Source organism: Solea senegalensis, linkage group LG13 (assembly GCF_019176455.1).
Source record: "Solea senegalensis isolate Sse05_10M linkage group LG13, IFAPA_SoseM_1, whole genome shotgun sequence".
In the NCBI taxonomy this organism is placed as follows: Eukaryota; Metazoa; Chordata; class Actinopteri; order Pleuronectiformes; family Soleidae; genus Solea; species Solea senegalensis.
This window is the reverse complement of record NC_058033.1, coordinates 3,091,130-3,107,206: the sequence shown is the minus strand read 5'-3', so window position 1 is coordinate 3,107,206 and position 16,077 is coordinate 3,091,130. Positions and strand designations below refer to the sequence as shown.

General features: G+C 39.4%; 1 protein-coding gene across 1 annotated transcript; it reads right to left on the bottom strand.

The window, feature by feature from the left end:
- Nucleotides 1-10,420: 10,420 nt before the first annotated feature.
- On the bottom strand, nucleotides 10,421-15,685 carry LOC122780242 (sodium/hydrogen exchanger 6-like). The gene is made up of 5 exons (XM_044043108.1): nucleotides 15,535-15,685; nucleotides 15,411-15,438; nucleotides 15,204-15,292; nucleotides 14,853-14,958; nucleotides 10,421-13,826 (listed from the first exon to the last, which is right to left on the bottom strand). The coding sequence occupies exons 1-5, from the start codon at nucleotides 15,672-15,674 to the stop codon at nucleotides 13,503-13,505; spliced, it is 687 nt and encodes a 228-aa protein (XP_043899043.1). The 5' UTR covers nucleotides 15,675-15,685; the 3' UTR covers nucleotides 10,421-13,502.
- Nucleotides 15,686-16,077: the final 392 nt, after the last annotated feature.

The window sequence follows — 16,077 nt, the reverse complement described above, 5'->3', positions numbered from 1 at the left end:
ACAAATTTGTCACGTTATTTATTTTTTATAATGTTTTCATTATGTTCATGATAAATTAATGGTTGATGTAAATTAGTTTTAATTCATTATAATACAAATAAAAAATTCAAATACTTTATACCAGGGGTGTCAAGGTCAGGGTACTAAAGTATAATCTGTATTTTTGACAAAAATGGAAACAGCGCCCCCCTTTCCTTTTTTGTATTGAACCAAATACGGACAAACGGATTTTGCTCTCAGCATCAAAAAAAAAACAATTGACCAGAGGGGACTGCAACGTACAAAGGCACAGGACTAAATTTGGCCAAATGGTGGGGTCTATCAGAGGCACACAGTCATAGAACAGGCTACCAGCCCAAATCAGAAACTGTGACACCTATTCAACGTTTAAAATTGCACTGAAACAATGGTTGAAAACTAACCAGACATGCACTCACAGTTAGATTATTCACTTCTTCTTTTTTTCCATTCTCTTGGGCCCCAAAGTCTTCATCTTAACTGACATGCAACTTATCTATGGTCTGTGTCTATGGTTTACTTGTAATGTGTAATGTCTTGTGATTTATGTATTCTTTTGTATCATGTCCTGTTGAATGTCTACTGTACTAACCTGCCTTAGGACAACGGATGAAAATTAGCTATTCTGCTAACTCCGGCATGCTTACGTTGTTGCTCTATGTTGACATGATGAATATGCATTGTCCTAATTCAAATAAATAAATAAAATAAAACAAGTCCCCAACAGAGGGCCCCATCGCGCACAGTCAAGACTGACACGGCTTCACATCACAATAATAGTGTTAATAATCATTGAAAATGAGAACAGTGCTGATGTTTAGCCACAGGGTGGCGCAGTTATTACATGAAGAGTCGACCTGAGCTGCGATCGCGAGCTGCTCATTTCAGCCAAGAGGAGCAGGTTGTTTTAATGGAGAGCTGTGAAGAATACAAAAAGTCATCACAGCCAAATATGACAAGAGATGAGGCCAGAGCCGGCCAAAGGCATAAGCGAACTAAGCGGCTGATGAGGGTCCCGTGACCACCAGGGGGCCCCAAGAGCAATTCAGTAAAGTAAAAAAAAAAACAATTTTTTTTTTTTTTGCGTGTGAGTGATGACACATATCAGTGTCCTTGGGGGAATAAAAGCAGCGAAACACAGTGAATTTAAGTTGAGACTTGATTCGGAGTGAAAACACAGCTAAGAGCAGCCCCGTGTGTGTGTGTGTGTGTGTGCGTCAGTCCAGCAGGTGGCAGCATTTCCTACAGGTGGGGGTTTTTTTTCTTCTCTGTTTTAGCAAAAATGTTTTGAAATAACAACAATTTCAGCTGCCATTTTTATTTTAGTTTACCAGCGAGGACATGAACGTTGATTAATTACAGGTGGAGCAGCTCCTGCACAAAGACACACTGATTTAAAAGCCTTTGTGTACTTTCCATGACTTGGTACATTCCACTCTTCTCCTCTGAGTCGATCTACCTGCAATGTTCCACTTCCTTTCTCGGAGGCGGAGCTTCTTCTACGCAGAGCCAGAAACGGGAAACGGACGAGGAGCAGTGGGAACAAACATGTGGACACTCGTTTGGTAATTGCTGTTTAAAAATGACCCACACATTTCTTAGATTCTCTGTTGACATCTGCTGTTTACATCTGACCACAGGTGTTCAGATTACACCTGCTAATGCTAACGTGACGTCACTGCTCCACAGCAAACACACGATTAAATGTGAACTTTCCTACTATAGTAGGTCATCAAAAACGTTAAAGCATAACTTCTCCACATGTCCTCAAAGAGCTGTCCAAAACGTCAAAGAATGTCCTCAACAAAGAATGTCAATAGACCATTAAAACTGTTCAGAATGACTAGCTAATCTGGCCACTAGCAGCTTAGCTGCTGCTCATGTGACGTCACTGCTCCACAACAAACGTGTGTTTTCAACACATCTGTTTTCAAAAAACTGACTTAGTGTCAAATATATAATTATATAGTATGACGTCAACAACTGCCTAAATGCTGTCAAAAAGTGTCCTAGTACAGTATGTCGTAAAAAAAAAAACCTGTATATTATTTTGTAAACTTGTATGTTTATATTAAAAAAATTGTAAACTCTCAAAAATGTCACTTTACCATTAAAACTGTTCAGAATGAGTATCTAGTCTGGCCAGTAGGGGGCAGGTTAAGTTAAAAAAAACTGTTGAGGAGCAGTGGTTTAGTGGAATTTCAAAATAAAAGTGTCCGTGTTGATATGGACCAATATATAGTTGACAATAAAAAGGTTTTCATGTATTTTCCTCACATCTTCACTTATTTACTGCAGTGAACACATTTGAACACTTTAAAGTGGACACTGCTTTTTCTCATCATGTCCTCTGACTGAACATCTGCAAACAGCTGCAGTTCATGTGTTTTCAAGCGTGGTTGAATGAGGTAATTGTCGTTAGAATTAAGGGCAATAAGAAAAAAAAACAAAACAAGCCATGACTTTACAGTGTAGAGTAAAAAATATTGAGATTTTACAAATGTTTACAGGATTTTTTAAGTCTTTGTAACTCATCTACAGCTTCGTTTGGACCAGGACCAGGAGCCAGGAGCCAGGACCAGGAGGAGCTGGAGGAGGACGAGGAGCAGCGGTGTGTGGTAACTGGTGCTTAAAAATGATCCACACATTTCTTAGATGTTCTGTTGACGCTCTGTTCACGCCTGCTGTTAACATTCGACCTGAGAGATCCGATCACAGGTGTTCAGATTACACCTGCTAATGCTAGTGCTCATGTGACGTCACCGCTCCACATGTAAACACACACATACACACCTTTCATTTCATTTCTCTTCACATACAAATGATTTTGTCTTCTGATCGTTACAGAAACACACAAAGAGTCTAGGAAATGTTAATGTTATTATTTTCTCCATTAATCGAGTGTTTGTTTTGGCCAGAAAATGTTTGACAAATGTTGATCCGTGTTTCTCAAACCTGGAAGTGATGATTCTCAAATGTCTTCTTTTTATCCACAAACCAAAAATGATTCAGTTTTAATTATTTCTTTGTTATTATTATAATGATGATAATAATAATAATAATAAGCCCATATATCAGAGTGCAGTCACTAGTCATATCAGCAGACCTCGCACATATCCCATAAAACTTTTCAAAGCCAATATCTGCCCATAACGATAAAATCGTGCATCCCGACACATTTCCATGTCAGATGTAAACTAACAGCAAACTAGTGTTTTTTAAAGAATGAAATCAAGCTTTCTGATTTTACAGCTTCTTAAATGGCAACATTTTATAACGTTTTATTTGCTCCATAAAAACAAAGAAATCATTCAAACTCAATCATTTTTGCTTTGTGAACAAAAACAACACGTCTGACAACATCATCATTTTCAATTTAAAAAAACCCTCATCAACATTTGAGCACATTTTATGCACCAAACCATCACTCTTTCACCCGTCATTTCATCACCTCACACGGACGATGTTAACAGCACTTGTCAACAGAGCCTCTGTTTAATGTGTGCACGTCATTTTTACATTGTTAACAGGTGAAAACTATGGAAGACACAAAGTCACAAAATTTAATCAATAAATACACCATTAAATAACGACTTAAATGTGCCATTCATTCATATTGGAATTAAATACATACGCGTCTTATTAAATGTAACATTCATTAATTAAAAAAACAATTCATTTGATGTAAACAAAAAAAAACAAACAGAATTACTTGACTATTTAATGAATGATTTCATGGTTCTGTGTTGCAGTGCATCATCAATTGATTTGATGCTGATGGGTGACACATCAAATCAATTCATCATGCACTGCAACACAGGACCATGGAATCATTCATCAAAAAGTCAATTAACTCTATATGTTTGTTTGTTTTACATCAATTTGTTTTTTTAATGAATTAATGCCACATTTAATAAGACATTTATGTGATTAATTCCAATATGAATGAATGAGAGGCACATTTGAGTCATTATTTAATGGTGTATTTATTGATTGAATGTTGCCACTTGCACTCCTCCATAGTTTTCACTTGTTAACAATGTAAAAATGATGTGCACTCATTAAACACACAGAAGTCTAATTGGTGTGCTGATAATTTTTAAGCATCAGTTACTGGACACCGGTACCCCGACTGTGTGGTCAACAGTCCAGAGAGTGGACCCCTGTCAATTTTTTAAATGTTTTTATGGCTTTTTTTTTGTTCAAAAAAAATGTGAAATAAAATGACATAACCCCCTCCTGTCATCTGTGTGGGGGGGCCGGGGGAGCACAGCCCAGCCCCAGCCCCCCACCATTACAGCGGGAGCGCGCGCGTAGCTTGGCCCCGGCGCCGGGGCCAGGCATTCGAAGCGTCTGGCTTTGAACCAGCCACGGCCGGACTGGCACAACCTTGCGGTTGCGGACAAACCCACCACACCACGAACCCTACTACGTTTTGGAGAAGAGCTCTTGGCGGTTTTGAATTTTCACTTTGGATGTGGAACCTTAAACCTTGGAGTATAAAGGAATTGAACTCTCAACGTCAGGATTGAAAGGCAGCTCTCTAACCAGTTGAGCTAACTGTTCACCTGTTCCTTATGTTTTCTCAGACTTATTTACTCGCTGCGTTGACTATTGTGCATAAAAAGTTGCTTCATCTGAGATTCGAACCTCTGACCTCAGGAACTGTAGTCTTTGACTTAAACATGTGAGCTATATGTCCTCGCTGATGTGTGCCAAACTTTGGAAGTCTTTCAATAATAGATTACCCATGACTTCAAAGACCTCAGACTGATGAGATATTTAAGGATGTCTGTCAGGCATTCTTGGCCTGATATTTGGTGTAGTGGTTAGTGCTCTTGCACTACTTTCTTTGAAACAAGAAGACCTGGGTTCGAGACCCACTTGGAACAAGCATCTTACTGTGTGGAGTTTTTCATGTTCTCCCCGTGTGTGCGTGGCTTTTCTCCGGGTTCTCTGGCTTCCTCCCACACTCCATCAATCATCAACAGCTTTGTCCTCCACTGGAGGGTCGCGGGGGGTGCTGTGCCAAGCTCAGCTGTCATAGGGTGATAGGCGGGGTTCACCCTGGACTGTTCGCCAGGCCATTCAAAACATGCAATACGAGGATTAGGTAAATTTCCGCTTAAACATCCACTTCAGGTAAGGTTCGAACCCCTGACCATAGGAACCGTAGTCTGGCGGTGAACCACATGAGCTATTTGGCCTTGTATGCTTTTTCACACAATTTGGAAGTCTTTCAGTAATAGAACCCATGACTTCATAAAAACGTTACACTGATGAAATATTTTAGAACGTTTGTTCCCCAAGATGGGCAACTTGGGTAGTTTAGTGGTTAGTGTTCTTGATTTCGAGGCGAGGGGATTTGGGTTCGAGCCCCACTTGGAACAAGAATCTTTGTGCATGGTGTTTTAAGAGACAAACAACCTCTCAACACATTCACTCTCAGAGCTTTACAACTCTGAGCAGATTACCCATGACTTCACGGAACTCAGCTTCAGTTGGTGAATTTAGAGTGACCAATTAACCTAATCCCCATATTGCATGTTGTTGCACTGTGGAAGGAACCCGGAGATAAGCCATGCACACAACATGAAAAACTCCATGCACAAAGATTCTTGTTCCAAGTGGGGCTCGAACCCAGGTCTTATTGTTTCAAAGGCAAGCACACTAACCACTACACCAACCACGTTGTGCATGCTGAAGGATAGACGTTCTTAAATATTTCATCAGTCTGACGTTTTTTTGAAGTCATGAGTTCTATTATTGAAAGACTTCCAAATTGGACAGGAAAGCATGCAAACACAAATAGCTCACATGGTTCAGACAAGGACTGGCATCCTTATGGTCAGGGGTTCGAATCTTACCTGAAGTGAATGTTCAAGTGGAAACTGACCTCATCACTGTATTGGATGTTTTGAATACAGCAGTGAACAATCCACGGTTATCCTGCCTATCACCCTATGACAGCTGAGCTTAGCACTGAGTCCCTTCAGTGGAGGACAACGCAGTAGACGATTGATGGAGTGTGGGAGGAAGCCAGAGAACCCGGAGAAAAGCCACGCACACACGGGGAGAACATGAAAAACTCCACACAGTAAGATGCTTGTTCCAAGTGGGTCTCGAACCCAGGTCTTCTTGTTTCAAAGAAAGTAGTGCAAGAGCACTAACCACTACACCAAATATCAGGCCAAGAATGCCGGACAGACATCCTTAAATATCTCATCAGTCTGAGGTCTTTGAAGTCATGGGTAATCTATTATTGAAAGACTTCCAAAGTTTGGCACACACCAGCGAGGTCATATAGCTCACATGTTTAAGTCAAAGACTAGAGTTCCTGAGGTCAGAGGTTCGAATCTCAGATGAAGCAACTTTTTATGCACAATAGTCAACGCAGCGAGTAAATAAGTCTGAGAAAACATAAGGAACAGGTGAACAGTTAGCTCAACTGGTTAGAGAGCTGCCTTTCAATCCTGACGTTGAGAGGTCAATTCCTTTATACTCCAAGGTTTAAGGTTCCACATCCAAAGTGAAAATTCAAAACCGCCAAGAGCTCTTCTCCAAAACGTAGTAGGGTTCGTGGTGTGGTGGGTTTGTCCGCAACCGCAAGGTTGTGCCAGTCCGGCCGTGGCTGGTTCAAATCCAGACGCTTCGAATGCCTGGCCCCGGGGCCAAGCTACGCGTGCGCTCCCACTGTAATGGTGGGGGGCTGGGGCTGGGCTGTGCTCCCCCGGCCCCCCACACAGATGACAGGAGGGGGTTATATCATTTTATTTCACATTTTTGGCCAAAAAAAAGCCATAAAAACATTTAAAAAATTGACAGGGGTCCACTCTCTGGACTGTTGACCACACAGTCAGGGTACCGGTGTCCAGTAACTGATGCTTAAAAATGATCAACACATCAATTAGGCTTCTGTGTGATTAATGTGTGCACATCATTTTTACATTGTTAACAGGTGAAAACTATGGAGGAGTGCAAGTGGCAAAATTCAGTCAATAAATACACCATTAAATAATGACTCAAATGTGCCTCTCATTCATTCATATTGGAATTAATCACATAAATGTCTTATTAAATGTGGCATTAATTCATTAAAAAAACAAATTGATGTAAAACAAACAAACATATAGAGTTAATTGACTTTTTGATGAATGATTCCATGGTCCTGTGTTGCAGTGCATGATGAATTGATTTGATGTGTCACCCATCAGCATCAAATCAATTGATGATGCACTGCAACACAGAACCATGAAATCATTCATTAAATAGTCAAGTAATTCTGTTTGTTTTTTTTTGTTTACATCAAATGAATTGTTTTTTTAATTAATGAATGTTACATTTAATAAGACGTGTATGTATTTAATTCCAATATGAATGAATGGCACATTTAAGTCGTTATTTAATGGTGTATTTATTGATTGAATTTTGTGACTTTGTGTCTTCCATAGTTTTCACCTGTTAACAATGTAAAAATGACGTGCACACATTAAACAGAGGCTCTGTTGACAAGTGCTGTTAACATCGTCCGTGTGAGGTGATGAAATGCCGGGTGAAAGAGTGATGGTTTGGTGCATAAAATGTGCTCAAATGTTGATGAGGGTTTTTTAAAATTGAAAATGATGTTGTCAGACGTGTTGTTTTTGTTCACAAAGCAAAAATGATTGAGTTTGAATGATTTCTTTGTTTTTATGGAGCAAATAAAACGTTATAAAATGTTGCCATTTAAGAAGCTGTAAAATCAGAAAGCTTGATTTCATTCTTTAAAAAACACTAGTTTGCTGTTAGTTTACATCTGACATGGAAATGTGTCGGGATGCACGATATTATCGTTATGGGCAGATATTGGCTTTGAAAAGTTTTATGGGATATGTGCGAGGTCTGCTGCTATGACTAATGACTGCACTCTGATATATGGGCGTTATATATTATTATTATTATTATCATCATTATTATAATAACAAAGAAATAATTAAAACTGAATCATTTTTGGTTTGTGGATAAAAAGAAGACATTTGAGAATCATCATTTCCAGGTTTGAGAAACACGGATCAACATTTGTCAAACATTTTCTGGCCCAAACAAACACTCGATTAATGGAGAAAATAATAACATTAACATTTCCTAGATTCTTTGTGTGTTTCTGTAACGATCAGAAGACAAAATCATTTGTATGTGAAGAGAAATGAAATGAAAGGTGTGTGTGTGTGTGTGTGTGTGTATGTGTGTGTTTACATGTGGAGCGGTGACGTCACATGAGCACTAGCATTAGCAGGTGTAATCTGAACACCTGTGATCGGATCTCTCAGGTCGAATGTTAACAGCAGGCGTGAACAGAGCGTCAACAGAACATCTAAGAAATGTGTGGATCATTTTTAAGCACCAGTTACCACACACCGCTGCTCCTTGTCCTCCTCCAGCTCCTGGTCCTGGTCCTGGTCCTGGTCCTGGCTCCTGGCTCCTGGTCCTGGTCCAAACGAAGCTGTAGATGAGTTACAAAGACTTTAAAAATCCTGTAAACATTTGTAAAATCTCAATATTTTTACTCTTCACTGTAAAGTCATGGCTTGTTTTGTTTTTTTTTCTTATTGCCCTAAATTCTAACGACAATTACCTCATTCAACCACGCTAGAAAACACATGAACTGCAGCTGTTTGCAGATGTTCAGTCGGAGGACATGATGAGAAAAAGCAGTGTCCACTTTAAAGTGTTCAAATGTGTTCACTGCAGTAAATAAGTGAAGATGTGAGGAAAATACATGAAAACCTTTTTATTGTCAACTATATATTGGTCCATATCAACACGGACACTTTTATTTTGAAATTCCACTAAACCACTGCTCCTCAACAGTTTTTTTAACTTAACCTGCCTCCTACTGGCCAGACTAGATACTCATTCTGAACAGTTTTAATGGTAAAGTGACATTTTTGAGAGTTTACAATTGGATAGTTTACTAAATAATATACAGGTTTTTTTTACGACATACTGTACTAGGACACTTTTTGACAGCATTAAGGCAGTTGTTGACGTCATACTATATAATTATATATTTGACACTAAGTCCGTTTTTTGAAAACACGTTTGTTGTGGAGCAGTGACGTCACATGAGCAGCAGCTAACCTGCTAGTGGCCAGACTAGCTAGTCATTCTGAACAGTTTGAATGGTCTATTGACATTCTTTGTTGAGGACATTCTTTGAAGTTTTGGACAGCTCTTTGAGGACATGTGGAGAATTTATGTTTTAACGTTTTTGATGACATACTATAGTAGGAAAGTTCACATTTAATCGTGTGTTTGCTGTGGAGCAGTGACGTCACGTTAGCATTAGCAGGTGTAATCTGAACACCTGTGGTCAGATGTAAACAGCAGATGTCAACAGAGAATCTAAGAAATGTGTGGGTCATTTTTAAACAGCAATTACCAAACGAGTGTCCACATGTTTGTTCCCACTGCTCCTCGTCCGTTTCCCGTTTCTGGCTCTGCGTAGAAGAAGCTCCGCCTCCGAGAAAGGAAGTGGAACATTCCAGGTAGATCGACTCAGAGGGGAAGAGTGGAATGTACCAAGTCATGGAGAGTACACAAAGGCTTTTAAATCAGTGTGTCTTAGTGCAGGAGCTGCTCCACCTGTAATTAATCAACGTTCATGTCCTCGCTGGAAAAATCAAAGAAAAATGGCAGCTGAAATTGTTGTTATTTCAAAACATTTTTGCTAAAACATAGAAGAAAAAAAACACCCACCTGTAGGAAATGCTGCCACCTGCTGGACTGACGCACACACACGCGGGGCTGCTCTCAGCTGTGTTTTCACTCCGAATCAAGTCTCAACTTAAATTCACTGTGTTTCGCTGCTTTTATTCCCCCAAGGACACTGATATGTGTCATCACTCACACGCAAAAAAAAAAAAAAAAAAAGATTTTTTTTACTTTACTGAATTGCTCTTGGGGCCCCCTGGTGGTCACGGGACCCTCATCAGCCGCTTAGTTCGCTTATGCCTTTGGAAGGCTCTGGCCTCATCTCTTGTCATATTTGGCTGTGATCACTTTTTGTATTCTTCACAGCTCTCCATTAAAACAACCTGATCCTCTTGGCTGAAATGAGCAGCTCGCGATCGCAGCTCACGATCGACTCTTCATGTAATAACTGCGCCACCCTGTGGCTAAACATCAGCACTGTTCTCATTTTCAATGATTATTAACACTATTATTGTGATGTGAAGCCGTGTCAGTCTTGACTGTGCGCGATGGGGCCCTCTGTTGGAGACTTTATAGATGTTCTTTATTTGATATTTTGTTAATATCAAAAACAGAAATAAATCTAAAACTAAGTAACTAAATATGTAATTCAAACACTAAACAATCTCAGACACATGTAATTGAATGTTGGACTTGGAGTAAAAACATGTCAAATGGAAGATTTTGTTTTATTTATTTCCAGGTCACCTCAAGATGTCTGAATGAGGATACAACATTAGTAAGTTCAGGACGACACGGGGGGAAATCTGTTAAATCTGAGATCCATTTACCCCTCAACATGAGTTCACATTTACAAAAAAACATTCACATACAGATCTATTGTCACATACACAACTGTTGTTTAAACAGTTTTTGTGTGTGTGTGTGTGTGTGTAAGATTAGAACTGATTCTTCAATCTATATAAACAAAAATGTTTATGGGTCAAATACGGACAAAAAATAAGTCAAGTGTAAATGTGATCTAGGATTCATTACGAAATACTGCATGAAGATTAAGATGACAACACAATCAAAATAAACATGTTATTTGGATGTGAAATGGGGGACAGAGTAGATGAGTGTGGTTGCCAACAAAAAAAATCTAAACAAAAGACATTCTGCTACTTCCTGTCCCTTCGTCAAAATTCAATTTCACCTTCTAATTAAGAATCACACACATACAGTATATGCTTTTTTTTTTGTTCACAAACATGCTGTTCATAAAATGATAGCTGCAGCCAAAATATTGAGTGTCATTTTCCATTAATGTAAGTACAATATTTTAGTTTTCACTCTTCAGGACACATAAAACAAACAGTCAAATGCAGGTAGAGACCAACTGAGAATACATTTGACATCTGTGTCATTAAAACACACACACACACACACACACACAAACATCATCATTGTGCACACAAGCAAATCAAATATATACACATCTACAATAGATGATTTCATTTCAGAATAGGCACTTTTAAATTTTAAAACAGTTCAGCCAGCCCTCAAAAGTCATCTTTAATGATACAACATGAAAAAAAATAAAAAAAATAAACAGTTTCTGAGGAAAGAAACAAATTCAGATGATGTGAGAAAATCCAGAAACATATATTAGCCCTAAAATCCACATCAGTAGATTTGGCCATATCAGCCACACACACAGGATCACATAGCTATCCTTTAAAGCAGTGGTTCTCAAACTTCTTATACCAAGTACCACCTGAGGAAAATATTGACCTCTTGAAATAACATCGTTATCACTCACGTTAAAATACAGTGGCGTAAACAGTCTGAGCAAAGTCAGCTATGGACTTTTCACAGGAGGCAGATTTATTCCCAAAAAGATATTTCTCTCTCATCCTCACATACTTCAGAGATAAGGTGACACTAATTATTACATTTTTTTGTTGTTCGTGTCATTTTCCACACACAGAAATTCCTCAGCTCCACTCCAAGTACCACCAGAGGAAGCTTGCGTACACGTACCAGTTTGAGAACCATGGCTTTAAAGGACTTGCATTGACTTCCATTCATTAGGACAGCCCAAACAAATCGTTATCCCTCACCTCAACCATAACCAGCTAATGCCTGACCTTAATCTCAACCACAATTCAAATCTTAGCCCTGAACTTAACCAGTTCCTTCTGCCTCATAAGGACCAGGTTTTGGTCTCCATGAGGACTACTGGTCCTGACAAGGTCAGTGTTTATGCCTTAAGAGGTGCACGCACGCACAAACACACACAAAGACGGAAGCTCTCGTTTCCAAGTATAAAGTAGAAGCATTTTGCTACAGTATGAGAAAAGGACAAACTTCGGGAATGATGAATATCCACCTCCCTGCTACACCACATACCTTCATTTAGTGCCGATAAGACAACCTCCCACCACTGACCAGTCTATGTTACATTGCAAAACAATACATAAATAAATAAATAAACAAACAAATAAATCACGCACAAACCAATCATGTTGTGTTAAATAAATACACCAAAAAGACTAACTGAAGAGAAGATGTTGGCAATGCTAACATTGAAGAGCAAGATGGACAATGTTTTGGTCATTGAGTATCTACAGTAGTTTACAACTGCAACTTAAAGATTATTGTCTTTAAAAATCAATTCATTTATTTTAACGTCTCCAGCCAAATAAGGTAACATTTTGTTCATAGCCTCATAAAGAAAAGCATGTTTTAGCTTGACAAAAAAAATAAAATATAACACAAGCGACAACTGAGCGAATGACTGGAGTTAACATGAGCCACGAGAGAAGTCTCAGGGTTTAGCTGACACTGCCGTAAAAACGCTACCTACTGTAGAATATTTGACAGAAGCTAAACAGATCCTGGACATTTTATCGCCACAGAGAAACCTGCATATCGAACCGGTTTAAACCACATCCATACTATCGTGTTATCAGAGATAAGTATCGAGCTCCGTATCAGAAGTATTATCTGCGTCCACATATCACAGATGTAAACAGGAAGCGGACTCTCTCCTCTGCAACTCTTTTTTTCCAAGTACTTCTACTACGGATAACAAGAATGGAAGTGAACATGTTTACAGAGACTTTCATTCACAGCAGATGGTGGAGTCGTGGCTGAATAGAAAGCCGGTCAGGAATTTAATGCAGGAAACTGCTTAATCTTTTCTATAATTTAATCTAGACTAATACACTTTGTCGACATATTTGAGGCTCTAAAACACCCGTGTAGGGCTGACAACACGGAGCACAGATAAAACAAAAAAATGGCATATTGCCACAGGAGTAAAAACTTGAGAGGAGAGCTGCAACACATGGTCAACTATTTTGATAAGGGATTAATCAGTTTGAGTGATTTCTCAGCTTCTTAAATGTGAATTTTTTCTGTTTTCTGTTCCATAAAAAAAGAAATCCATAAAACTGAAAACCTGTAGTTTGAGAAGAAAACAAGATACAGACCAAATAATGAATCGATTATGAAAATAATTGTTAGTTGCAGCCCTACACAACTTCTCCTCTTATCCTGCCTCCTTAAATGGTTTATATTTATAGGCAAGCCGACAGACTTCAGGTGCTTGTAATTTACAGTACCTTAACTTACATGTAGTGCATTCACATTGAAGATTTAAGTTATCCACCTAAATGGCGAGACAATATTAAAAATGTTAGACAGTAGGAACAATTAAAACAGTTCATTTTAAACATCCAAACAAACCAAATAACACGTCGATCTCTTGTGAATTCAGTTCAGGTGATTTGAGTGTGTGAGGCTTCTCACAGTCTGTGCCTGCGAGGGTCGGAGTGAGGCGGGGACGGCGGCGGGGGCAGCGTGACGGTGGTCGGCAGCTCCACCGGGTCGTCCATCGGCAGGACCAGACGTGTGCCCCTGATCGCCACTTCGTGCTCCGCCAGCGCGAGATCCTGATCCAGTCCCTCGTCAGTCGGGCCGCACCCGGTGCTGGCGGTGGACGAGCGCTTGCGGTTGATGGTGTGGGATCCGGATGCGTCGGTGCTGACGGTGACGTCGGCGTACATGCAGCTCACGTTGGCGTCGTTGAGAACAAAGTCAGAGTCGTCGTCGTGGAGGCGACCTTCGTTCTGGAGCAAGGAGAGAAAAGGAGAGAAGTAGACGATGATGTAAAATCTTGAATTTTAATGCACAGCATGTCATTTCTGTCACTTTTTTCTAGGGTTTCTCAATCAAAGTAAGGCCAAGTTGGATGACATCAGGAAGCAGTTTGGGATTATGGGAACAGATTTGCAATCCCAACACAAATGGCTCCATTTAACACCAGATGAGTTCAAATTTCCTTTTAAGATAATTATTGAAAATAGCAACTAGTAAACAAACATGAATGGCACCATTGCTTTGTATCTCCTTTACCCATAGGGACTGTTTCATTCATATTTTGTGATCATTTTGGCTGTGGTCATGCATGAATGGCATGAATTTTGGCAAGATTGTGTATTTTTTATTTTTGATCTCACCTCCATTAAAGCATCATAAATGCATTTTATTATTTATTATATCTGGGTGTCAATCTGAGCTTCTGCCTTGGTATTAGTAATTTTTAGTACTCTCCCCCAGATGTTGTCATTTTGGCCATATTTGGCATGTGGAGAAAAACATGTTTTTTTCCACTAGATGGCACTGTTACGTGTTGCTGCTGTGATCATTTCACACAGAAAAGTTATTGAAAAATATTCATATTTCTTTGGTTTCTTTTCATTTGAAAACATCGGGGCATCAAGACAAAAAACTGACATTTAAATTAGTATTTGTTTATATTTGTATTTGGTATCAATAATTAGCAGTTTCTGTGCTTAGCAGTACGAGTGTGACTAATAGAAGACCCTATTGTATTGTTAAATTAATATTTCACACATTAATGTATAAATATTAAAATATAGGAGCATAATATATCAAAATAGAAATGACAGCATCATTTATTTGCTATAAATGATGCTATATGTGAAGCCATTCAGTGTTCAGAAGGGTGTACGATGAAATAATGAACATTTCTTGCCCTTCACCCACTTTTGTTTGACCTTCATTTGATCAAATAAGCTATTTACGGAGCATTTCTTAAATAGACGGTATTAAATGAAGCGTTTTGTCCGAACCTCATAGGCCTGTGGACTGGTGAGGCACCGTGCCAGTGGTCCACAACAAGATGGCAGCGTGGCAGTGAGAGGAGGGCCGCTGTGTGTCAGGAGGGGCTTCAGGTAGCTGGTGAGCGAGCTTCAGTCAAGGCCGTTACAATTTAAACACACTTACTTTCAAATAAACAGCTGAATAAGTCAGTAAACACTAAGTGAAAACATGATGCAAACTTGCAGTTCTGTACAGAAAGATCAAATTTCTACAGTGTGTTTCTATAAATTGGGAAAGGGCACCCTCTGGTGTTCAAAGCTGAATTCAGCATCTATGGTTTTAAAGAAAATCAAATAAGTGGACCACGGCTCAAAGGATACTTGTGGTCAAAGGTATACCAGATCCTGAAAGGCCAGGCACTCTCATGTTTAGTGTTCCTCCGCTGAGACCCGTCCAACACCGCAGAACTCTGTTAAGCAGCAGAACATTTAAACTTTGATGATGATGATCGACGGTCTTTCAATGCATTGATTTGAAAACTTCTAAAACAGACACAATGTGGGTGATTGTTACTTATTTTAACTTACGTTTTCTTGATCAGAGTCGACACCCACGCTGAAAGAGAAACGGTAGCACTTTTTTTGACTTTTCACAGAAAACAGATGACAGGATGAAACACATGGACGGATACAAGCAGATGTCCAGGCTTACGGTATACTCATGAAGGAGAGCATGGGCATGGTGCCCCCGCCACAGATCCACACCGTGAAGAAGACGATCAGGAGCGTGGTCGAGAACATCATCTGGCGAGCGTACGTCGCCGTGTCGCGGATGGAGAGAGCAAAGGTCATCGCCCCGCGCAGACCTGACCGAGAGAAGACAAAATAAGAGACAAAAAACGGGTGAGTGTCATTCACTCAAGAAAGTCAGTATATGTGATCGAGAGCCATTTTTTCTACTGTTACAGGCTTAGACTGCAAATACTTCAATTCAAAATTCAACTATATTATCACGTATATTATCACAGATCAGTTTACATCTTAGATGATTGTGGGAAAGAAATGTCAGAAGACATGCAGTGATCTATCTTGCATCTTCAGGTGTTGTGTAAAGCTAAAAGCAACTGGACTTGACCCCAATAAAAACTGTTAAAGCTCTTGAATGTTCTACTTTCTGATGAATTATTAACTCTTAGACGTGTATCCTAAATGTAAATAATATTTTGAAACATATCAGGGCTTGTGGTGATAGTGA

Excerpts from the sequence above, each read along its gene's own strand:
- LOC122780242 (XM_044043108.1), bottom strand. The coding sequence starts at position 15,674 with ATGACCTTTGCTCTCTCCATCCGCGACACGGCGACGTACGCTCGCCAG. Across the intron at positions 14,959-15,203 it reads TGGTATACCTTTGACCACAA|CTACCTGAAGCCCCTCCTGA; the intron begins GTATCCTTTGAG and ends CTCGCTCACCAG. Across the intron at positions 13,827-14,852 it reads CCAGTCCACAGGCCTATGAG|AACGAAGGTCGCCTCCACGA; the intron begins GTTCGGACAAAA and ends TCCTTGCTCCAG.